The sequence below is a fragment of the Onychostoma macrolepis genome, chromosome 13 (assembly GCF_012432095.1).
Source record: "Onychostoma macrolepis isolate SWU-2019 chromosome 13, ASM1243209v1, whole genome shotgun sequence".
Taxonomy (NCBI): Eukaryota; Metazoa; Chordata; class Actinopteri; order Cypriniformes; family Cyprinidae; genus Onychostoma; species Onychostoma macrolepis.
The window spans coordinates 19,556,372-19,581,420 of NC_081167.1; the positions used below are offsets into that span (position 1 = coordinate 19,556,372).

The window sequence follows — 25,049 nt, forward strand, 5'->3', positions numbered from 1 at the left end:
ATTAATCAAACACTGGATATATCAGTTAGTACCTCAGTAATCCCAGGTTGACAAAGTGCCATAAATATAATATGATTTCCTTTAGGCTTTTGGAAGGAAACATACAAGAGTGGGAAAACCTGCCACATGGAAGAAAACCTCTGGCAGCAAACTCAAGGACCAAGAACAATTGAATTTGGCTGGCATGATATCATCAGGAAAAAAAGTAATAAAGTATCAAAGTTGTGCACACCAAGCACAGGATATTATGGAATGGATGTTTTCCTGATCTCTTGCTTTGATGTGTCACAAACACTGTCATTCATTCTATAATAGGGCCATTGAGAAAAGAAATAAAACTATATACTTGCAGGTTTTATTGGTTGGCTTCATACGTCCATATTTTTCCTTCGTCTTTTAACATGACAGCACATTGCAGATGTCTCTTGCGGCCTTTGCAGCTCTAGAAGTTTGGAGGCAGTGATATTAAGCAGTTCGCTTCCGCCATCTACATTTCATTCACCAGTATTACAGTCATGCTAAAACAAACGCAAGCCTCAGCTGAATCAACACTGATCAAGAGAGAAATATATAGAAATTATATATATATATATATATATATATATATATATATATATATATATATATATATATATATATATATATATATATATTGTGAATGTTGAAAATTGTTATTATAAAATATACATTTATGAACCATGTATTGACGGAAGGGATTGTAAACATTCTGATCTCAAGAGGGCGCTGTATGATCTTGTAAATTGTCCATTAAGGGGCATCGTTGGCATGGAGCTATATAATGTTTTCTAAACATATAAAAAGGACAATAAACTAATAATTATGATTGTTCAATATTAAATAAAATGATTTCGATTATTTCGAATTCAAAAATATGTAAATAATGTACAATTCATGATAATATGATATATAATCTAATACAATTTAAATATTTGGGTGTGCTTCGTGATCAGTGTTTTCAGATCTGTTTTTTAATTATTATTATTTATTTATGTTCATGTATTTATTCACTCATGGAAAAAAGACTTCATATTATCTTAATTAGCCCGCGTGCCTAATGAAATGCAACTGAAAATGTTATATATATATATATACATACACACACACACACACACACACACACACACACACACACAGCGAATACAAACAGACTATTTAACTACTGTCTTTTCACTGTACGTCCGCTACTGACTTTTATTTTGACATGTTTCCTCAGCCGGTGACATTTACACGGTGCCTTAAACGTTCTCTCTTCACAGTTTATTATGCAGTGATTGTATAAGAAGTTCACATGCTAGATAGTAGTAAACAGCAGAACTAAAACGAGATCTTAATGGATTTCACGTTAAACGAATAAATCATTTAAAAGAGTCGGGTCGTTGTGAAGGTTTGTTGTTTATTGTTGTGCTTTTTAAAAGTGTGAGTTGAGTTTAAGGCTACCAACAATAATAATATGCTAGCAGCTAGCATTTAGCACACAAACCTATACTATCAGATAAATCACCCTTTAAATAATTTTAAACTTGAAATGAAATAATCAAATATCAATATAACCACATTGTTCTCAAATGAATGAATGTTATTCGTGTTGTTATTGTGTGTTTCTTTGAATATTGGTAGCTGTTGTAGTTTTCTGTTATTGTGTAAGTCTTTTGTTATGGTCGTTGACAGTTAGTGTAATTGTTCAATACAGATGTTTTCACCATTTTAAAGAGATATTTGTGACCGAAAATACTCTTTAAAATGTGATTCCTAATGTAAGCTATTATTATTCAACGGTTTCTCTGTTGTTAAAATACTTTTACTTTGGTGTTTAAGTAATCAAACATATCCAAGGTTACAGTCTTAGATGATCCTTATTCGCAGTTACTTGGCAATGCCAGTAGAAGGTAACAAGGACCAGGCCCTGGCTCCCCTGTCCAGCCCTGTCAGTGCCCTTACTCCTGGAGTCCAAGAAGACAATGGCCTTTCCATCCCAGGAAGCAGTAAGGAAGAGCCAGCGGCTACATGTCCAGAGAATGTTGGGTCACAGAATGCTAGAAAATCCCAGGCCCTGCTCCAAATCAACCGTCAGGAGATCCAGTCAGTGGACCACAATTCTCAGGCTGCTGAGCTGCAGGGATTGGGAGTGGATGTGTATGACCAAGATGTTCTCGAGCAAGGTGTGTTGCAGCAGGTGGACAGGGTCATTCAGGAGGCCAACCAGGCGGCAGCCAAAGCTGAGGCCGAAAAAGAATATGAGTCTGTACTGGATGACGTCAGGTGAATTTATGCTTGCTTTATTGATCTTTAAACTGTGCATTATGTATGTCTGTCAAAGGATGAAGTTTCAGTGTTGAAATTTAAGCTCAATATAATGTGGTTGGTTTGTAATGCATTTCAGGTCATGCACAACTGCTTTGAAACACATCAACAAAATTTTAGAGCAGTTAGCCCCTCATGCTACCTCTAGCAAGGACATCAGTCGGAAAATTGAGTCTGTCAAACGACAAAAAGAGAACAAGGTAAGCATAAGCTAGACTGTTCTCTTTTATTTATTTATTTTGCTTGGTTTAGCCTGTACCACTTTGGATTTTATGTTGTTGGAAATGTATCAGATAAAATCTGTGATCTCAGTGAGAAGGCTTAATCCATTTTAAATTATTATCATTTTAAATTGACTGATATTTTATATTAAATAAATTTGTATTTCTTAATGAGATAAGAGCTTGTAATATTTCAGTAATGCATTGCTTTTTTTTTTTTTAATTCCTTACTACACAATACTTAAGAAGCCTGTTGTCTTTTACAGGAGAAGCAGTTAAAAAAGATCAGAGCCAAGCAGAAGAGATTGCAGGCTGTTCTTGACGGAGAGGATATCCAGAAGCTTGAGGCAGAATTATTGATTGAGGATGATGAAGGTAAGTTTGAAGCACAGTTCTTTGCAGAAGCTTTACATGCATTATTAGCCTTATCATTTAAGTGTATTTGAGCATCATATGCTCTTTTGATCTTGCTGAACAATCATTTTGTGTATAGAATTTAACACTTACAGAATGTCTGTATGATATAAAGTTTTTTTTTATTTTATTATACTTCTTTTAATATTAGTTTTAATATGTTTGTGTAGTACTAATAGTGGTACTCATAAATAGTGGTTCTGCCTGGAAGGGCATCTGGAGTTTATGTTACGATATTTGTGTGGGTTTTTTTTTTAACCTTATTTTCACTAAATGTTGTTTTTTAGACATATCAACACCTCACAGCACATTGTCAATTTATGAGAACTCGATGAATTGAAATAAATTATAATATTATTGACAGTTATGATTGTTAATTGTTAAATATAATGAATATTTAAAATCCCAGGGAAAGCAAGAGCTAAAATCCCAGGGAAAGCAAGAGCTGATAAAATGTAAAAACTGTAACTTGAATGCAATGTAAGTCGCTTTGGATAAAAGCGTCTGCTAAATGCATAAATGTAAATGTAAATGTAAATATCAAATTCAGTAACAGATGTAAATAATGCACAATATTTGGTCACAATAAATGCTCAAATACAATTTAAATATTCACAAGTGCTTTATGCTAAGTGTTTCCAGAGCTGATTCATTCATGAAAAACACTTTCTACACATTTAAACAGAATGTTACAAAATGTCTGCATCATATATAAAAAAAAAAATATATATATATATATATATAATTTAATTTCCCTAACTGTCTTTCTTTCAATGTTTGCTATAATATGGTTTTGTGGGCATAACAGTGGGACTATTCTACACTCTCTTTGTGTCTGTTAGAACCAGGCCCATCCACTTTGGGCAGCATGCTTATGCCAGCTCAGGAGTCTGAATGGGAAGAGCTCATCCGCACAGGTCACATGACCCCCTTCGGGTCACGGATCCCTCAGAAGCAAGAGAAGAAAGAGCCTCGAAAGTTTATGCTCAGCGAGAACTCTGGATTTGACAAGTACCTCGATGACCAAGCCATTTTAGCAGATAGCAGGAAGAGACCCATCTTAAAGAAGAAGATCACTAAGAAGCACTCAGGACAGACCACAGCTGGCAAAGAGCAAAAGAACAGATCTCTCTCCAGCAAAGATAAGAAGCTCCAAAAGCGAATGTGTAAGCTCCAGAGGACTGCACTGAAGGCTCACCCCAAAGCCAGGCCCAAGGTGGAGAAGGAGCCGCCCAGAGCCAGGAGGAAGAAAGGCGATGGGGAGCAGACGTCCGACAGCGAGGGTTCAGAGTACGTCCCGAGCGATGAGCTGATGGATCCCGAGGAACCAGAGAGAGATGATGATGAGTTCTGGGTGGATGAAGATGGAGAATACCAACTTAAACCATACAAGAAGAAGAACCAGGCCAAAACCAGGAAGCCCAAGGAGGAGGATGAGAGCGACGAGTACATCCCTAGCAGCTCAGAGGATGAAGACTCTCAGAAAGGAGGAAAAGTCAAGAAATGTAAAGATGATGGAGATATTGAGTATTACAGGCAAAGGATTAGGTAAGTTTAGTCTGAATCCGTCATTTCATAAACTGTCCCAATCATAACAGTCAAAGGCCATTTATATGTTTAGTTACTTTTCCTAGCATGTATGCTAGAACAGATAACCTAATCCACTGATGAGATTGGCAGCTGTTCCTTGACTAAGCAAATTCTATGCCTATTCATATTTTCTCATTATGGTATGCATGTATTTATTCCAGTGTTAACGTGCAAATAGATGGAAGCAAACCTAACAAGATTTATGCATTCGTATTTATAGTAAGCAAATTGAGTTGGCATACGCTCTCTCTCCATATTCCTCCGCTCTGGTTAGTTTAAATGTGAATGCGGCCACTCATTTCTGCTATGGTGGAGCGCAAGCAATGCCGAGCATTGGAAGAAAGGGGGGAAAAACGTAATTAACTGAACCAATGCTTAGTCTTGACTTAATTACAAGTGCAGTCTCGGAAGCCCCAGATAAAGGGAACAGTTTCATTGCGGAGTGACAGGACCAACCCCAAATGAAGATGGATTTTTTTTCCCTACACTCCTCTCTGTGTACCTTTCTTGGGGAGCTCAAACTCCTAATTGTCTGTATCAATCTTAATTTGCTTTTCTGACGACACTGCCACTAACTGCTGTAGCTTTCCCTGAAGCCAGAAGTGGGTCAATTAAATCTGGCCTGCTGGAATGAGGGGCAGAGGAAGGAAAAGGTCTCTCGCTCTCTCTCTCTCCGGTTTCTGTCTTTGTCTGTCTGTAGTTCTTTGGCTTGGAAATTAAAAACCGAGGCCGGGGACTTTTGGTACCTTGCAAACTTTCCCGTAGGAGGCATCTTTAACAGAATCAGATTTTAAATGTCAGCAGTAGACTTGTTTTTCAAATTGTTAATCAAATACGTTATGTGAAGTCTTCAGTATGGGAAATGTCTGTGGGGTCTGTCGTTCAACATGACACTGTGTCCACACCAGTCGGTGGTCCGTTTCTATTTTAGACATGCAGCACAGCTACTCGAGCCACTTTGTTAGTGAACTGTAGCCTTGTGCTTAGTGGTTGACCCAATATGAATTGTTTGATCCGATCTCATAGAGATCAGGGTGGTTGTAGGCCAATATAAAGCAGATAATTATGATATTGTGTATCACATTTAATATAAAGACAGTAAATAGTACAAGCTGCAGTGAAATGTATATTTCACATATGTACTAAAAAATGTACTAAAAAAACATAGTGGCAAACTGGATATAGCTCAGCTTAGTTTGAAATCAACTTATTAAAAATCAGCCAAAAAAAAAATTGGATTATATTCCAATTTGGCCAATGGGATGGTTAAAAAAAGGCCAAATATTGGCAAGGCTGAAATAAGTCAGTCAACAACAACTCGTGCTTAATGCTGATTGGTCTGTATTGATGAATTTTCAGTTATGATGTTCAGCTTCAAAGCGCTTCAAGTTGATGCTAGTAATGGTTTTGTTGTGGTTTTGTCTTCTTGCAGGAAGTGGAAAAGGCAAAGACTTCGGGAAAAAGAGGCAACGAGAGGAGCAGGAGAGGATGAGTCCGAGGAAAGTGATGCAGAATTTGATGAAGGATTTAAAATGCCTGGTTTCCTCTGGAAGAAACTCTTCAAGTATGGCATACACAAATCACACATACTCTCATTATGAAAGAAAAGAATCAATAAGTCTTGTTTTCTTACACATGCGCATACAATGTGAAATATTAACTGTGTACAGAAATTTTATGAGTCCCGAAAGCTGAGCTGTAAAGGAGGGGAGGGGTGAAGTGCTTTAGACTTAGAAAGAAGGACTCGGCTGTTATGTTCTAGTTGTGTTTTACAGCACATCAATTGAGCAACACTTATGGCCCATTTATCCAGAATCAATAGTGATAATGGCCCTATGATTAATTAATCAGCCACTGTGTTTGTGTTTGTGCTGGGGCTGCGTTTTGTGCGACAAAACGTTTGCTTTTGTTGTCCAGGTATCAGCAGACAGGTGTCAGGTGGATGTGGGAACTGCACTGCCAGCAAGCAGGAGGCATTCTGGGAGACGAGATGGGCCTGGGCAAGACCATCGAGATAATTGCCTTCCTGGCAGGCCTGAGCTACAGCAAGCTAAAAACACGTGGCTCCAACTACAGGCAAGGGACTCCACATGGTCATACGTTTTTAGTTTGTTTGTCTACTGTATTTATGGAAATTAGTTTCAACTTTAGAGTAAAAAAAGGACTAAAAAACATTTTGTATATATATATATATATATATCTTAACATATACATTTAATCTAAGGCGGAAATGGGCTTCCATAATAATTGGACCTGCTCTCTTTCTTGTCCTTGTCCTTTCCAAAACATGATCATCACCATCATCAACAGCCACCCAGTCACACATGTGTACAAACACTCATAAACACAAACACACATAAACTCAGACGTCAGCCGTCTCCCCCACCCCTCCCAGACTCAGAGTCTCGATTGCGATGAATATTTCAGCAGCTGGATTGCTGGTGGAGAGAGGTTTGGCGTGAATTATTAAAGACGTTTCAATTATGATATTCCTCTAATTCTCTTAGTGGCGACATCAAAGGAGAAACAAGGACGTGACATGAAAGAGAGACTGCTCGTTGGGAAGGGAGGGTGGAAAATTAAACATGAAACATGTAATTAAACATGTTTAAAAAGTAATGCCTTTTTACTTTAGTTTTGCTTTTCTTGCCATACACACTCGGGGTGGAGGCCCTCCTGGATGGTCAATAAGCTGTCTGGCGACGCCCATCCGCAAATTGATTGTTTGCAAACTCAATTATGGCTCGCTATCAATGGCTTTCACAATCCGGAATATCATATCAAGCCATAATGCTCCCAAAGCCATTTAGTGCATTTCGTCAGTTCATCTCTTTTAGTGAACACTCACATAGAGAGGAAGAGCAGAACAGCTGTGGCGTAAGCTCATGGGGTTCATCACCTTTAAGTTAACGTGTGTAATTGCTAGTAAAACATTTGTAGGTGGATTTCATCAAAAAGGAGTATGGATAATAAGCCGGTAATGGTATTGACACAAAATTTGCCCCATTGTGATATAGATGACATCACTGAAAATAAACTTGACTTCCTGTTAAGTGTGTGAGTCAGATGGTGATTCAGTTCAGTGAAAGGCTGAGCTACATTGTTTTTAATTCAATAAAACAAACTGACTCATAAGGGTAATTTGTTCATGAATCGTTTTACACTGGTTATGTTTTTTTGAATGCAACACGCAAGGACAACTCAATAAAAAGCTATTTCTTAACATTATTTTGCAGTACACTGTCTTTTTTGTAGCAACACATTTATTCTAGACTGTAAATTGACATTCACAACATAGCTTATATGTATATTGTATATTTATTTCACTTTAATTATTTTAATAATTAGCATTCCCAGCGGTGCGGGAATGCTATTTAACTGAAGGCTTTTGTTTACCCCATATGAAAACCAGACAACTGGTCGCATATTAAAAAACCTAGTACATACTAAATCTAGTAATCCAACTCTCATAGTTTCTCCAGTGTTGTGACCACATTCTCCTCTCATGTAGGTATGCTGGATTGGGGCCTACGGTCATTGTGTGTCCGGCTACAGTCATGCATCAGTGGGTGAAGGAGTTCCACACTTGGTGGCCTCCATTCCGTGTTGCTGTCCTCCACGACACGGGCTCCTTCACCAGCAAAAAGGTGATTCACACTCTCCTGGAGCTGGGAACATCCATTCTTTGGACTTCCATAATGTGAACTGTTTTGTTCCACTCTGTATGTAATCTCAACAACTTTTCCATCCAAAGAAGCAACATGACAACAAGATTAAGATGAACTGTGTCGCTTCGGCCTGTAACATTTATGCCAGCGTGAGATTTTCCCCTTGTCAGCAAATATCCTAGTGTGTGGAGTCGAATTGGCTCTAAGGAAATGTTAAATTAATTAAAGCTAAGGTAGCAGGAGCTGCTGTGGGGCGGCTGTGAAGTGTTTACTGTGAGTGGTCTTCACTGCCCCCCTCCCCATCCTGCCTGACACAGTGATTAATGGGGGTTGTTGTCTGGCAGTCCGTGCTTTGCCCTCTAGGTGGAGAGTTGGTCTCAAGAGCTTGTGGGAGAGAGACAGAGGAACGTTTATGCAGCGTTGGCACCTAATGATACAGCCTTCACGCTAACACTAACACTCCTGTAGAGCAGATGTACCTGATTAATTGGCTACAAAGTAAAAAAAAAAAAGTGTGGAGGGGGGGCTGGGAACAGAGGTTAGTCGCTTTGCACGTCTATAATTGGAACACACTTGAGACCGTTCATGTGAGACATCAAGGCAGACGTATAGACTAGTCGTTCTGATGAAGACGCTATCGCCTGGAGCCTGATACCGACAACCTATCGCAATTTCCTCTATTTAATTAACAGCCAAAAAAGACATTGTTGTGCCAGCGAGTTTACTTTCTGTTAGGTTTTACTCCTTTATTCCTCATTTTCAGGAGAAGCTCATCCCAGAAATAGTGGCCAGTCACGGCATCCTCATCACTTCCTACTCATACATCCGCATTATGCAAGATTACATCCAGAAGTACGACTGGCATTATGTTATTCTGGATGAGGGCCACAAAATTAGGAACCCCAACGCCGGGGTTACTATGGCATGCAAGCAGGTGACCGTTTCTTTCTTTATAAGAGATTTTTCCTTCATTTTGTAATCAAGCGGTCAATTAAAGTCTCATGGGTCTTGAAAAGAACACAAGTCAAGGTAGCAGACCTTTAAGAAATGATCTTAGTTCCAGCTCAGTGCAATTGATCGCTATATTAAAAAAATCAATTGAAAATTTTGCAACACTTTGATTTGGTATTGAAAGAACTGAAGTTATCATAAAAAGGTGCTTTATTGTCAAGTAGTATCTAACTGCCTGCACAGGTAAGCCCTAAAACTATTTAGATTACTTGATCAACTTGCGTCTCGTAAATTATGAAGGATTGTCACTGATTTCTGTGTTTATTTTTTTTATTTTTTTTTTTTTTCAGTTCCGGACACCCCACCGTTTTATCCTCTCTGGCTCACCCATGCAGAACAACCTCAAAGAGCTGTGGTCGCTTTTTGATTTTGTGTTTCCAGGGAAGCTGGGGACTCTGCCCGTCTTCATGGAGCAGTTCTCAGTACCCATTACCATGGGAGGATACGCTAATGCATCTCCAGTGCAGGTGAACCACTCATCACCCTGAGCTTATTGATCAATGCAGTTCAAATTCTCTTATTATTCATATATAAACCTAGAATTTACATAAAATATAACAGAGTAATGAATGCAGAACACATTGTATATTACACAGAGATGGAAGTGCCTGTATTAATTCAAAGGCATATAAAAACCTTCGAACAGCGTAGTGATGGTTGTATGGTGAATGGAATCTAGATGTGCCATTATTAGGAAACCTTTTTAATAGCACACTTACTTTATGGATTTCATTTCCGAACTGCTTTAAAAGGCTATTGATGTTTCCTCTGCCAATAATAAAAACCTTTACTAATTATTAATGTTATTAAATGGTTGTAGATAGCTAACCCCTGACTCATGGCGCTCTCTCCTTTCCCATCCGTCTGCACAGTCCTGCTGACCAGCCTCATACGTTCATAAATTTTGTTTTAGTGGATATTCATTTGAGAAATGAGAGAAGATTTTACAGTCTTGCAATTAGAATTTACACTTTATGCAGTATGTATTTCTTTGCACCAAAAATATATACATGAAAAATGACATCCATCCAGTGCACTAAACTCACTTTGCATTTTCATGAATGTATATATGTGTGTGTGTGTGTGTGTGTGTGTGAAATCTACTTTAGAGTCTACTTTAAAAAACTGGGTTTAGGAATTTAAATCTGGAGATTAAAAATGAAACCTTTTGGATTTTAAGAAAAAAACAGTATGACATTATAGAAATGTTTAAGATCCTTTTAAACAACATTTTGCTAATCGTTTTATAATTATGCATGCTGCTTTTAACAACTTTATGTACAGAGGAACTACATGTAATATTAGTAAAAATTTATTTAAAAAAAAAAGAATGATGCCTTACAAGTCCAGAAGGAAGTAAAGTTTTAAGCACTTCTGCAGACAGCTCCTTTACTGAAGCATATGCTAGCTTTATCACTACTTATTCACACATCTCTCTGTCTCTCTCTCTTTTGTCCTCTCAAATGGGCTCTAATCCGGGCTCGTTGTATGCCCTGCAGTGTTGTGGTTCAACTGCAGGCTTTCTTTTGATCTGCGAACCCCTTTAAATTACAGCTAAATGGCATTTGGCCTAACGCTGGATCAGGAGAACATTATTGATAAAAGAGTGCAGCCCCCCTCTGGAGTCCAGCAGCACTCTTATGAATCTTTAATGTGTCAATCTGCTGATAGCAGGAGAGAAAGAGAACAAGCGGCTGTTGACATGCCTCAGGACACACAAATTTGTTTGCCTTTCATAAAGTGTTTTGAAGTGGATGCTTGTTAATTAGCCAAAAACATAAATAGATTTTAGTTGGTGTGTTTGCTTGCAAAAAGTTCAAACACGTTTAAAAGTTTGGGATCTATAAAAATTTTGTCTTGAAAGATCCACACCAAAGGTGCATTATTTGATAAATACAGTAAAAAAAAAGCCATATTTGAAATAATAAATTTAAAACAACCTTTTTAATATATATATTTTAAAATGTAATTTATTCATGTGACGGCAAAGCTGAATTTCCAGCAGTATCATGTGATCCTTCAGAAATCATTATAATATTCTGATTTGCTGCTCAAGAAACATTTATTTTATTTTCAATGATGAAAACACTTGTGCTGCTTAATATTTTTGTGAAAGCTGTGGTACAATTCTTCAGGATTCTTTGATGAATAAAGTTAAAAAAAAACTGCATTTATTTGACAGTAGAAACATTATTAACATTATAAGCATCTTTAGTGTCACTAGCCATTTTAGACTTTTTAAGTCTTTGTACTGTCAACTTTGTTTTCATGTTGCAGGGGGACTGTTGTTACTGATTTGTCGTTAATGTATTTTTTTTTTTATTTCTATTCCTAAGGTCCAGACAGCCTATAAATGTGCTTGTGTTCTTCGTGACACAATTAACCCTTACCTGCTGAGAAGAATGAAGGCTGATGTGAAAGCAAACCTTTCTTTACCTGACAAAAACGAACAGGTGCCCATACAATACATATAAGAGATAAATCTATACACCACTATTTGTCTGTGTCTTGCATTTAGTAACTTGCATTTCAGACACAGTTTGGCCAGTTATTTTGTAACTCTGTTTTCTCTAAAAATAGTTCTAAATGAAGCCACAGCCTCAAGCTTTATGTCACCAAGCAATTCTAGAAGATCGGAACGATGCAAACATTGAAACTTCTTACAGTTAACTGTTGAATAATAAAATATGTGTTGCCTTTCATCCAAACATCTACAGTTACAGCCTCAAATGTTTTATTGTCCGAACAGGTCCTCTTCTGCAAATTAACGGAAGATCAGCGGCAGGTTTACCAGAATTTTCTGGACTCCAAAGAGGTTTATCAGATTCTGAATGGAGACATGCGGGTAATAGATCTATGTGTAAAACACCAATGTGTGTTTTCTGTTTCTCATTTAAAGAGCTTCTGGAACTTGCGTAGTGGAATGTTTGAACACTCCAATTGTAGTAGTGGGATTCAAACATCAAAATCTAATTTAAACCTCAAAATCAAGTTTTAGTATTAAAAAAAGATTTAAGGCATTTTCCACTTTATATTCATAATGTGTACAGATCCATTTTCTTTACTGATAATTACCATAATCTGTTTCATTGATAAATGTTGTGTCAGCCTTATACAGTTGTGAAGATGCTTGTTGCATTAAAAAACAGTCCCTGTGATCTATTGATTCTCTTTGTGTGTGAAGTGTCATAGCAAGGAGATGCTCCTTTATACAAACTATTCATCACAATGCTCCAAATGTGTTTTGTGGAGGCAAAAGCTGTGGGTTGCAGAGCAGTTTACAAACCCCTCTTATGTGGTCACAAACTCCATTAAGCCACATATATAATGCAAAGACTGCTGCATTTACTTCAAGGAAGAGACTTTACTTTGCTCTGGTCAATTACCTTCATTAAATTAACCAGGTTTATTAATATTAAGATTTGTGTTTCCTATTTCTTACAAGGAAATAGAATTGTTTTTCTCCCTCCATTAAACGTATCCATCCGGTGTATTAATCTCAATTCCCCACCCTGTGGTTTTAGGTTTTCTCAGGCCTTATAGCTCTGAGGAAGATCTGCAACCACCCGGATCTGTTCACAGGCGGGCCGCGGTTGCTCCGAGGCATCCCAGATGATCAGCTGACCGAGGAGGAGCACTTTGGTTACTGGAAACGCTCTGGGAAGATGATTGTGGTGGAGTCACTGCTGCGCCTGTGGTTCAAACAGGGACACCGAGTTTTGCTTTTCACCCAATCCAGGCAGGTCAGTAAGAAAGGAGTACAAAATAAGGCTAGAAAAAATTTTGCAGGACGTCAATGATATGACTTATACGGTTGATTTTAGCCAAATCCATCCAAATAGATCCATCAGCCCTTCGTTGAAGTAAAGATGTGCGAATAAACCAACAGTATTGATGGATAAGCTGCACTCTCACTATCTCCAGCAGCACCACTAAAGGACCAATAAAGTTATTATGTCATTTTGCCCTCTAATAGAATTCATTAGGAGATCTTATTGCATTGTAGGGTGTCTGTCAGGACCCAGCTGTCTTTGTTCAATAGAAATGAGATTTGGCTTCAGAGAGAACCTAAAACCCACACAGTTGGTACTTCTGTACATGTAATATTAATCTCACTTAATCCTATTAGCACTAATCCTGTTCTCAATGCTCTGTCTGAAACCATTTCTCCCACACACACAGATGCTGGAGATCTTGGAGGTGTTCGTGAGGGAGAATGGCTTCTCGTATCTCAAAATGGACGGCACTACTACCATTGCATCCAGGCAGCCTCTGATCGCTCAGTACAACCAGGTGAACATGATCACGGTGCCTGTTTTATGCTCTCTGTGATGAGCTTTTAAACCAACTTTTTTTGTGTGTGTTTTTCCAGAACAAAGACATCTTCATCTTCCTCCTGACAACAAGGGTTGGAGGTTTGGGAGTCAATCTGACTGGAGCCAATAGGGTTGTAATCTACGACCCAGACTGGAACCCCAGCACGGACACTCAGGTCGGCCAAAACAGTATCTCGCATCCAGAACGCATGTTCTTGCTGTATCTAATGCAAACTATTCAGCTTGAAGCATGCAGTGCTGATCTGTATTGACGTGAACTATTGACCTCTTCCTGTAGGCTCGTGAGCGTGCCTGGAGGATTGGGCAAAAGCAGCAGGTGACGGTTTACAGGCTTCTGACAGCTGGAACAATTGAGGAGAAGATTTACCACAGGTTAGTTTCCTAGGATTGGGCATTGATATGGAGCTGGTAATGGTGAGGAGGACTATTATAATCCATAATGTCCTACTTCTGTCTGCAGGAGCTCAATAGACAGTAATTGAAATGCATTATTTTTTTAATTAGATATCAACACAATTTGCTAATTGGTCGCTAAAGGCTGTCGTAGACTACTGGGGTAATTTGTAGGGTGGCGATGGGAATTTCGAAAGGACTGTGAAGAGCGGGATTGTTCGCATATTAATTTTGCAATTTTGAGCTAACCCGAGACACTGTGCATTTTTTGAGCAGATAAACCATCCAGCAGGGTGAGATTGTGGCATGTCAGTGTTTAGGCTATAAAGGAAATAATTCAGGAAATGTGGGACTAGGGTGTATCATAATGATAAAAATTATGATAAAAAAAAAAAAAGTACAGCATTTCTTGTCTCTTTCCATAGACAAATCTTCAAACAGTTTCTCACCAACCGAGTGTTAAAGGATCCTAAGCAGAGGCGGTTTTTCAAGTCTAATGACATTTATGAACTTTTCACGCTGAGCAATCCTGACGGCTCCCAGGGAACAGAAACCAGTGCAATATTTGCAGGTAATTCATGGATATATTAACGATTTGAATGTATTTTCTTTGCAAGAACAGCTCTGTTCATTTGGCTGATGTCACAAAGAAAACATGCGTTGAAATCAGGCAATGTAAATACAATTTAAAAACATTTTATTGGTACATTGTCAGAAAAAATGTTTAATGTACCCTTAAAGAGACAACTGTGTACCTCAAATAGATGTTTCTTATTATCTTAAGGTAGTAATATGTGCCCTATAGTTACTACAATTATCCATTTATGGATAAATAAGATACAAAGTTGACCTTTGAACTAGTGACAAGCAGTTTTATCCATGAAGGTACAATTTTAGAGCACTTTTTTTTCCTGAGTATAGATACGTAACTCCATTAAATTGTGTTGTCTTTTTTTTTTTTTTTAAATAGGCACAGGGTCAGATGTGCAGGTTCCAAAAAGACACAAAACCTCCCGTCCTTCTCAGGGGAGCTCGAGACCATCATTGTCTCATTCATCTGCATTTTGCGTTGAAGACCAAGATACCACATCACTGTCAGGAAACAGAAACTCTACCTCAGTCAACTGTCTGTCAAACAACAATGCTTCTGGGTCACAGAACAATAACCTTGAACCTCATTCCACTACTGATCGTTTGACAAACAGCACTAGTAAAGATCATTCTCCTGCGAACAGCCCTCAAAAACACAGAGAGAAGAAAAAGCACTGTGAAACACCAGAAAAAGACACGTTACCCTCAGAAAGACACAAGCGCAAGCATAAAAAGCGCAAGCACTCTGAAGACGCCAGGTTTGAGGGCTGTCACATTTCTCACCTGGTGAAGAAACGGAGGTACAAGAAAGAGGAAAATGAGAAGGAGGAGGAGGAAAAAAATGAGAAAAAGAGTGATGATTATGTTCTCGCCAAGCTCTTTAAAAAATCAGGGATACACAGCGTTATGAAGCATGACACCATCATGGAGGCATCGAACCCGGACTATGTGCTTGTGGAAGCTGAAGCCAATAGGGTTGCGAAGGATGCACTGAGAGCTCTGAAGATCTCCAGGCAAAATTGCAGGCTTTCTTTCTCGAGAGGGTCTACAACAGCAACCCCACCTCCAGTCAAGTACGTCTATTTTTATTTTATTAAACGGAATGGAAATAAAAAATAATGTGTCTTGTCATATTATAAAATTTTAATAATAATATAATAAGGCTGTTTTAACATCCATTTTGCTCTTAGGCGAAGGTTTGGGCAGAAGAAAAACTCACTTCTGTCTCAGTCATCTGGGACAGCAGCAAAAGCAGCAGAGAAATGCAAGGTATGTCAATATGGATACAATATCCTGTGAACCCCCAAAAGAATAATAAACGGTTGTTGAGCACTCATGTTGTGTGTGTTTTTTGTTTTTTTTTTAATATAGGATGCAGATGTTATAAAGAAGGCAGTTGTTAAGAAGCCAGGATCTGCTGCTCACTTCAGCGGTGAAGGAGCGCAGGAGGAGTCTGGTTCTCTCTCCTCATCCTCTCTCCTTGCTAGAATGAAGGCCAGGAATCACCTCAATCAACCCCAGAGACAAGAGAATGAGGAAGAGGAAGAGAGAGAGTCTGCTGCCGTGCATGCTACCCCCACAGAACACGATGAGCTTTTGGTTGACCTGAGGAACTTTGTGGCCTTCCAAGCTCAGGTGGATGGCCAGGCGAGCACCAAGGAGATCCTGGAGTACTTCACCCCGAGACTCACTTCCACACAAACACCAGTGTTCAGAGAACTGCTGAGGAATATTTGTGAGTTCAATAGACTTCCTGGACAGGAAGGGATGTGGAGGCTTAAAGCTGACTACAGGTAAACAGATCTGCACATGTGAAAAGCTATTAACTGAGAAGCTCCAAATGGAATGTATTCCTCACACTTGGGAACACAGGTGATTCGATGCATCAGTTATTTTAAGATTATAAAATGTGTAAATGCAATTCATTTCAATAAACTTCCTAGAACTTTCCAGGTTGGCTGTAAAAAGTACAAAAGAATTGTATTGGCCCAATTATTGTAAAACGCTCCTATTGTATGAAAAAAAAATGTTCTTTTTGTTTGTTTTTGTAAAATTCCTGGAAATTACTTGAACTTGGGGATCTCTTGAAAATGTGTTATTCATGCAATTCTTGTTGAGACCAGTACTTTTTCTTTTTCTTTGCTATACTATGTTATAATACTATTACTGTACTATTGTAATCTTTTTCTATTCACTCAATTATTGGTACTCAGTTCTACCAATAATTTGGCAATAATGGAAAATGTACATTTTTATATAGGGTTTCTACCCTATAAATGTGCTTGGTGCCAATTTGTTTACATGACATTTTAGTAAGTGAATGTGATTTTTGAAATGTGTAAAATCAATATTATTTAATGTCTTGAGAGTATCTACCTCCGCCTTCCTCTTACTGTTTGTTCGGTGAGAACAAATGAGATTTAATGTAATTGAAATGTGTAAAGCCAATGATGGTGTTGAGGGAATACTGTACACATTTTAACAATTAAATTGATTCATTAAAAGTTACACAATAAAGATCACCCTTTACATCAACTCCTTAGTACGCTTTATTAATATGATCTAGGAAATTTAATGCATCACAAGATGATGAGCCGAACAATATACCACCTCACGGGGGCTTATTGGATCTCATTTTGAAAAGAACTATGATTTTCTGTTGTTGCACATTAATCACAATGCCATGGCCTCTCAGGGACAAGCTTTTATTTCTTCAGTTAATGTGTCCGAAATTAGCGTTCGTCGTATATTGTTTGTCAATGCGAGTTAGCACACGAGCAATTAAAAATAAATATTTTCAGAAATATTTCTGCTATTGTAAAACTTTTTTTTTTTTCTTATTAGTGCTTTTGTGAAGATACTTTTCTCTTCAAACTAGAGCGAATAAATCTTTAACGGAACTAACTGCAAAATGCTTTTTGAAATAATTTAAAATAAAAGGGTTTATGAATTTATTTCATGCTCTGTTCGAGTTTCCGACCTCATTAAAACTTTTTATACGTTTATGCAGGCGATAATGGGCTTAGAATAAGAATAATAATTTACTTATTCGTTTGTAGTCTATTAATCAAACTTTTTTAATGTTAGGACATTTGTACGTCAGCTGCCCTGTCGCTGACCATGGTACTGAAAGTTTTTCTTTTTTTTCTTTCTTACGAGTCCTCATGCACTCACAAATATTCTGTTAGTTAAAAATTAAAAACGGCAATTATTCAGTCGCACGTACACTCTAAAGACATTTTTTAAATAGAGCGCTTTATGACACTCATTTCGTCTGGCACATATACTGCAGTAATACACACCCAGTCAGACTCTCACGATCGTAGAAATCACTTGATCTATAGGTTTGATCAATCTTTCTCCGTTCCGTATAATAACACAAATGTCAAGAAGTTATACAGAACTCTTATACTCGTCCCCCAGTTTCCGATGCATTTTGACGAGATCATAACACCAACTTTATTTTCAGCGGTGCATAAATTAATTACACGCATTTAATAACTAAAATATCATTATATTCCCCTCTTAATATCATAAACGTTCTACGCCAGGGAAGCACTTAATAGTGCAGGGGGCCATAACAGGCTATTATCCTTGTGTAATGCTATTAGAGAACCAATTATGCACCATTACACTTGCTTTTTTGCAGTTTATGTGATTTCATCCAATACCGTCCTGCACTTCAAAATTTCAGCTGCTACTCGGAGCCTCATTTCCAGCAGCAGAGGAGCGGCGGTGTCTGCGCGCGGCGTCCCGCGTGCGTTTTAAAAGTAATTGAAAGGGTCCCGCTGCATATCATTTACGCGAGAGTGGGAAATAAATCCTTGGACCCCTTGCTGTGAACAAAATCAAAATTTGGACCTGCGAGCGCGCAGCCAGTGGATTCTCGTATAAAGTGGACCCCTAACCCATATAATGAGCAATTACTGGTCTGACAGCCAATTTTAAATTCAAAAACAGTCATCTAGATTTTTAATATAAAAAGCAACTGTGTAAAAAAGTGCATCGTGCTTGTGCCCGTGTGTTTGTGATTTGGGAATATGCATGCATCGAGCGAAAGTTACACTTTCGGAGTATGAATGCCTTGGAGGACTTTGACGTTTCCACCACGTGCGCAATCCGGTTGGCCGCGGAGAACCTATCCAAATGACTTGAAAACGAAAATCTGATTAATTGCAATTACGTGGGAGATTATAAAGGCGAGTGTTGTCATGCTCTAAACAGTCACAAAGACATCTGGTCACTCCCTACTTACGCGCGCGCGAGCGGATAAACCGAAGCGCTCAGTGATTGACGGTGGAGGTGGGAGTGCGATTGCTCTGCTCTGCTGAGGTTGAGCTGGAGACACGAGAATCGCTATTGCGTAAAGACCGTCTGTTGGTACAGATGCTTTTTTACTTTATGTACTTCAAATCGGTTGCATAAACGTATTAGAATTGTTCAAAGTTGTCTTTTTAAGACGCGTGCGATTGCAGTAATAGTTGGCAAACATCACGCTGACGCTTGGCTATATTTTTCCATTGCAGAGTGAAATATTCTCTCCACTCGCAAAGCACCGGGAAACATGTTTTACTTTCACTGTCCTCCACAGTTAGAAGGAGAGTGCTGCAGGACCAACACATGTAAGTATGGTTAATTTCTTTTGTAAGAATGGAGTTTTATCTAAAATGTTAGCTTTGTAATTTTATGCGTATTTCGTAAACTGAAAAAAAAAAAATATTAAAACGCGTTCTGTGGCAGTTTTATAGTTCTATAATTTATCTTCTTATTATGCATTATATTTCGCAATCAAAGTTACTTAATAATTAGCTTATGTTTGGGTTTGTTTTACTGTGTTTTAATGTTTTGCCACATGGTAACGTGATCGAGAGGCTTGACAGCCGCCCAGCTGAGACTTTTTGTTGCAGTCTGTCTGAGAACAGATGTTAGATGTCATGCCTTTCAACTGGCATTTTGTTGGTCACGGTTTCTCATTGTGTAAAGTGATAATTCAGGTCTCTAGCAAATGAATACAATGAATCAACTGTTCCCTGTGAATTAGTCCATCACGATTAAGTGAGAGGCAACCGATGGGAATCATATTTTCCGTCTCATTTAGGGCTATAAGAAAATGTATATTTTTATTCCATAGAAATGTTGAGTTTTAAAAGTGTCGCGTAACTGTTTTAAATAGTGAACACAAATGGGTTTGGGAATCACGCCTCTGGAGACTTTGATGACGGTTTTCTGCGCAGAAAACAACGCAGAAACAGGACGACCTTCACTTTACAACAGGTATCAAGTCAGTGAGGAGCAAGATTTCAAAATAGAACCACTGTTCTCAAACTTATTTATGTTATAATGCTTTATAAACGTCCTGTGTGTGTGTGTGTGTGTGTGTGTGTAGGTTTTTGTTGTTGTTGTTGTTGTTTTTTTAGGACTAGGCATGCCGTGTGTAGATGCACATAAACATACATTTAGCCTATATGGCGAATATAACGCCTTGAAGTAAACTTTCTCTATTATTTGTAAAGCAAAAACCAAGCATTTGCTTATTTAGGTTAACCATTAATAACGTGGCATGACAATAATGGAAAAAATGTAAGGAAAGGCCGAAGAGCAGGTAGGCCTGTTTCCTTTGAACAAATGTTTAACAAATTTAATTCCACAATAATTTCTGTTATTTGTAACACATTTTTAAAACAGTAATTGAAAAGTATTTGAAAAAAGTGTAATGACTTTTCTACCACTTCAGGCAGCAGTTAAACAATTTTAGGGCGTTTTACAGTGCACTACGCATGAACAGTCATTCTCAACAAATACAAAAAAAAAAAAAAAAAAGACATTTCTCTCTGAATTCTAAAGCATAAATTCGTGAAATGAATGTGTAAAATATGTTTTACAGTTGGAGGCTTTGGAGGCTGTTTTTGCACAGACCCACTATCCAGATGTGTTTACGAGAGAAGAGCTGGCTATGAAAATCAACCTAACAGAGGCTCGCGTCCAGGTGAGACACTTCTCCTCGACTGTCCTCATCCAGAGATGTAATGAGTGCATCACGCAAAAAAGCGCTCAGAGCACGTTTGGCCAAAGAAAGTAAATGAAGCCACTCTGTCATTTCCGTGATGCGCTTTAATAACATCAACATAATGTGGGATATTAGATTAGGTTGATTAATCGGTCATTCATAATTAACTAGTGGTAATGTTCTACACTAATTTGCCCTCGTCTCTAAGGTATAAAAATTGCTTAGATGCACTGCCATTTCCGTGTTTCAGCAAATGGAGAGAGGACGCGGTGCTTTTCGAACCAGACAAACGTCCCGAGAACGATTTTGCTCGGTTATAAAGCGCTCGTGCACCTGAAACCTCCGATTTCATATTCTGCGGCCTTGCAAAACATCCGCGGTAATATCAAGTTGGCCACATGTAATTGCATTCAATGTGTCTGTATGCAATTTCCTGCATTCCAGATTTGCTTTTGGGTTTCCTTCTGAGCTCAGATCTAATTGTGGGAAATATAATAGTTTCCCTTTTGTTCCCCAGGGTCATCTTACTATCGCTTAAAACCAATGACTGCGACGCGATAATGGAATTCGCTGCTGTAAATTAGGGATTGTAAACAAATTATTCCTCTCTAATCGGATTACCCGATTCCTATTATTAAATCTGAACATGAATCGGTCGCAGCATGCAGGGATATTAAACTTACATTATTATTAGGAAATAAATTTTCTTTTTGTTGTAGTATAGTGGGCGCCCACCGTTTTTAAAGTGTCAATTGGCTTGTGCTGCATTAAGAACAAACTGCAAATTGAGATTAATGGTGCAATTATGGAGCATTCAGTGCTGGGGGATCATGACTTCTAGCTGGAAGGTGCAGGGGTGAGATAATGTTGCCACAATTACATTGTGAATATTGTTGTCCTGCCAGTAAACTGTTGTGTCATATTATGTGGAGAGAGCAGCTATATGTGTGTGGCGTTTTGTTTGTTCGCATCATTGTACCTTTGCACAATGCTGGCCAGGCGCTGGAGATATGGCTGCATTATGCAACCTTTCCCATTCAAATATGATTAATGCGTTAGAGAGCACAGACTTAATCGAATCTGATGTTGTCAAACAATCACTAAATAGAGAAATAAACGACTTCATCATGGTTCTCTCTCAGAAGCAGGGAGACTGTCAGTAGGAAGTCATTAAAAAATGATAATGAAAAATTGCTCAATTAAATGTTGTTATAGGCAATGACCTTCATTCAATTAACATACAAGAACTTCGCTGCATATGCTCAGCAATTGTGTTCGTGAAGTTTCAAATAAGTCACCGGCTTGTTAGATTTTGCAGCACATTTTAGAAATGAGCACTGAGTGCAAATGATCATTCTAATATTTACGCAACTGCAACTTAACAAGTGACATTTTAGATTGGGTTTCAGCAGAGGATGTTCTCACACAAAAAAATTCAATTCTGTCATTTATTCACCCTAATACTGTATGCCTTTTTTTCTTCTGTGTATTGTAGCACAAAAGGAGATGTTAGCCAGAATGATCAATTTTTTTTTCCTTCTCCACAGAATAAATCAATTCATACAGGTTTGGAATAACATGAAAGTAAATAAATGACAACAGTATTTTTATCAAACCTTTTTTTAATCTGCTTTCTCTTTAGGTGTGGTTCCAAAACCGAAGAGCAAAGTGGAGAAAAACAGAGAGAGGAACTTCAGACCAGGAGGGAAGCAAAGAACAAATGAATGACGGCACCCCTCCTGCACGCAACCTCAACCAGTCTCCTGTTGACCACAGCAGAAATAAGAAAGAACCAATGGAACTACAGCAGAAGTGTGTAGATCATCGAATTAAATGTCCATATAGGATATATGTTTGTTTTTGTCAAGAGATGTAATGCCAAACTCTTTCCTTTATGCACAGTATTAACAGAGTGGTGGGTTCAGGTGGACCATTTTTTCCATCTTGTCTGCCTGGGACTCTGCTGAACACAGCCACTTACGCACAAGCCCTTTCACAAGTGGCAACTTTAAAAGGTAAGATCCAGCATCTACTGAATGTCATCATGAAAACGTGTCAGATAGGTTTGATATTTTAGATTTTTTTTTTTTTTTTACTGCAACCAATGTGGATGAAAAGACAGCATATTGTTATCATATTTTGTTGCCTCTGAATATATATTTAGAAACGTAGATAGATTGCATTACTTTATGAGACCTTATTATAACAAATAAGACCTTACTGTAAAGTGTTACCAGATAGATAGATCAGAACTGGAATTTGTAGGCTGTGTTGTCTATGTGATCCTGTGTTGTCAAAAAAAAAAACATATAATGATAAAGGACATAAGCTGCCCGTTATGACACACTATTCTGCTCTCATTAGGAAGTCCATTGTGTTCCTGCTGTGTGCCTGACCCAATGGGCCTCTCCTTCCTGCCACCATATGGGTGCCAGAGTAACCGGACAGCCAGTGTCGCAGCCCTGCGGATGAAGGCCAGGGAACATTCGGAGGCGGTGCTGCAGTCAGCCAACCTGCTGGGGGCAGGGTCTACAGCCGGGCCCGGAGCAGGTCCAGGGGTCGGGCTGGGCCAAAGCACTGTTTCTGTAGGAGGAAGCGATTCCAGTCCGACCGGGACCTCTAAGATCACATCGCTACGGAGAACTCCAGACAAACATCTGCACTGCCAAAAGGAGGGTCCAGATAAGAAATGAAGGAGTCTTGTTTTTTGATTTTTTGTTTTTTCCTAATTTGAGGACACGCTTTGGACGAAGGATTTATAATCAAACATTGAATGCCTGCTGCCTCTTTTTTGAGAGCACTGACATACCCGGCACAGGACGGTGTTAAGTGCAATCCCTTGTTGTGTATTTTGCGTGTATGTGTCAAACTATTAATTCTACTGTAATTTTTCCTCTCCTCGTGATTCTTGCCATTGGTTTTCCCTCTTCGGGTGTATGTGGGTACCTGGCGCTTAATTCGTTTTTTTGTGAGCGGAATGACTTTTGAACTGGCTGTGTGGTAAAAGAAAACTCCCTGGTTGCCAATGTGAACTTATTTAATTTTTCACAATCCACTTTGATGTTTGACTTGTGTACTGTGAAGTCAGGTGATGATAGACATTCTGCGTTGTGTCAAGATATATGCCATGCTGAAATATAAATGTACTAATGTGAAATAATATATGTAAGATAATATCAAGGACAGAACTGTATATTAAGTGGTTTGTCATGTCTTATGATATGGTCTGGGTAACTCTTATTCATGCTGATGTGATGGCAACTGACATCTCTCTTGTCATCGCATCTGTACGTCTGTTATAGACTGCAAGAGTTCAGACACTGGTCCTGTTTTGACATGTTCTATAAAACAATTAAACATGTAGGCAATCATGTACATCTCCTGTTGCCTATTGCTCACACCATCTGGCTATGATCAATTATTAATTAGTTCACAAGCGGTAGGGCTGCAAAAATGGAAGCAATGGTTGGTCTTATTATTTATTTACCTTAAAGTACATCACGACTTTCTCATATCACATAGCTATTTGACATGCGTCCCGTGATGACAATGATGTGATAGGTGCTAATTATATGCAAAGCTCAGCTGTCATTAGGGTTTTAAGCAGCTTATTGCCACTTTTGTAGGAATTCTTTTTGTTATTTTCTTTATATCAAAAAATATGAACAAAACCACACTGTTTTAGATTATAAGTTCTATTATATGACAAGGAATAGTCATTTAGGGGCAGATGAAGTATCAAATAGGTTATTAAAAGAAAACGTGAGCACCTGTTTTCAAAGAAACCCATTGCAATATTGGAAAATCAACTTAGTTTAAGAACACTTAACTGTGCTACCTTTGAAAAGAAGCTGGACTGATTAAATTCTCGTCCTTGAGGATTTTCAGGAAATTACTTTTGATAGTCAATAACACAATTGAGTAAACTGCACACACATTAGCATTAATAATTGATGTTGAATTATGTATTATCACAAAGTAGTGATTTAATTATTCATGATGTGACACCCTGGTGACAAAGCAGAGCAGATAATGTCAAAAGTCTTGCCTGATGAAACAGTGCAGCTTGGCATTTGCTTGTTTGGTGAAAATAATATATGCTTTGTTCAAAATATGTGTGCAAATACGATATTATTTAGATTGAACTTTCAAAAAAATAAGAAAACACCTTTTTTTTTGTTGCTAGAAATGTAAGGATGACAATAATAGAAAATTTGACTATTATAATACAAATAAGGTTAGAGAAAATTAAAAGTATGACCAGGCCGCAATATTATTAATTAGCAGGCATGGCATCATCTCCATATAATAAGCAGAATTGCTATTACTCATAACATGACATTAAGTGCGAAACATACAAACAGATGGAAGACTGCACTGAATCTGCAACAATATACTGAAAATAACTGTACATGTTCTTCATACTCAACAAACTAGTTAAAATTATTTGTGCTGTTTTTAATGCCAGATTTTATACATTTGGATGAACTACAGG

The 25,049-nt window shown here is 38.1% G+C and overlaps 3 protein-coding genes across 3 annotated transcripts in view; 2 read left to right on the plus strand and 1 right to left on the minus strand.

Annotated features, from left to right (window-relative positions):
• Positions 1-25,049, minus strand: part of rassf4a (Ras association domain family member 4a) — a 160,883-nt gene that overhangs the window by 105,383 nt on the left and 30,451 nt on the right. The window lies entirely within an intron of this gene.
• Positions 1,184-17,069, plus strand: ercc6 (excision repair cross-complementation group 6). Its single transcript, XM_058795717.1, has 20 exons — positions 1,184-1,405; positions 1,885-2,280; positions 2,402-2,522; positions 2,810-2,918; positions 3,800-4,505; positions 5,980-6,111; positions 6,465-6,623; positions 8,059-8,194; positions 8,979-9,149; positions 9,517-9,693; positions 11,563-11,679; positions 11,976-12,071; positions 12,751-12,969; positions 13,409-13,519; positions 13,599-13,718; positions 13,841-13,935; positions 14,382-14,527; positions 14,927-15,620; positions 15,738-15,816; positions 15,919-17,069. Exons 2-20 carry the CDS (start codon positions 1,895-1,897, stop codon positions 16,342-16,344), a joined length of 4,200 nt encoding a protein of 1,399 aa, XP_058651700.1. The 5' UTR covers positions 1,184-1,405; positions 1,885-1,894; the 3' UTR covers positions 16,345-17,069.
• Positions 17,256-24,909, plus strand: drgx (dorsal root ganglia homeobox). The gene is made up of 7 exons (XM_058795724.1): positions 17,256-18,927; positions 19,074-19,169; positions 19,721-19,821; positions 20,432-20,533; positions 22,197-22,366; positions 22,457-22,569; positions 22,919-24,909. Exons 2-7 carry the CDS (start codon positions 19,112-19,114, stop codon positions 23,245-23,247), a joined length of 873 nt encoding a protein of 290 aa, XP_058651707.1. The 5' UTR covers positions 17,256-18,927; positions 19,074-19,111; the 3' UTR covers positions 23,248-24,909.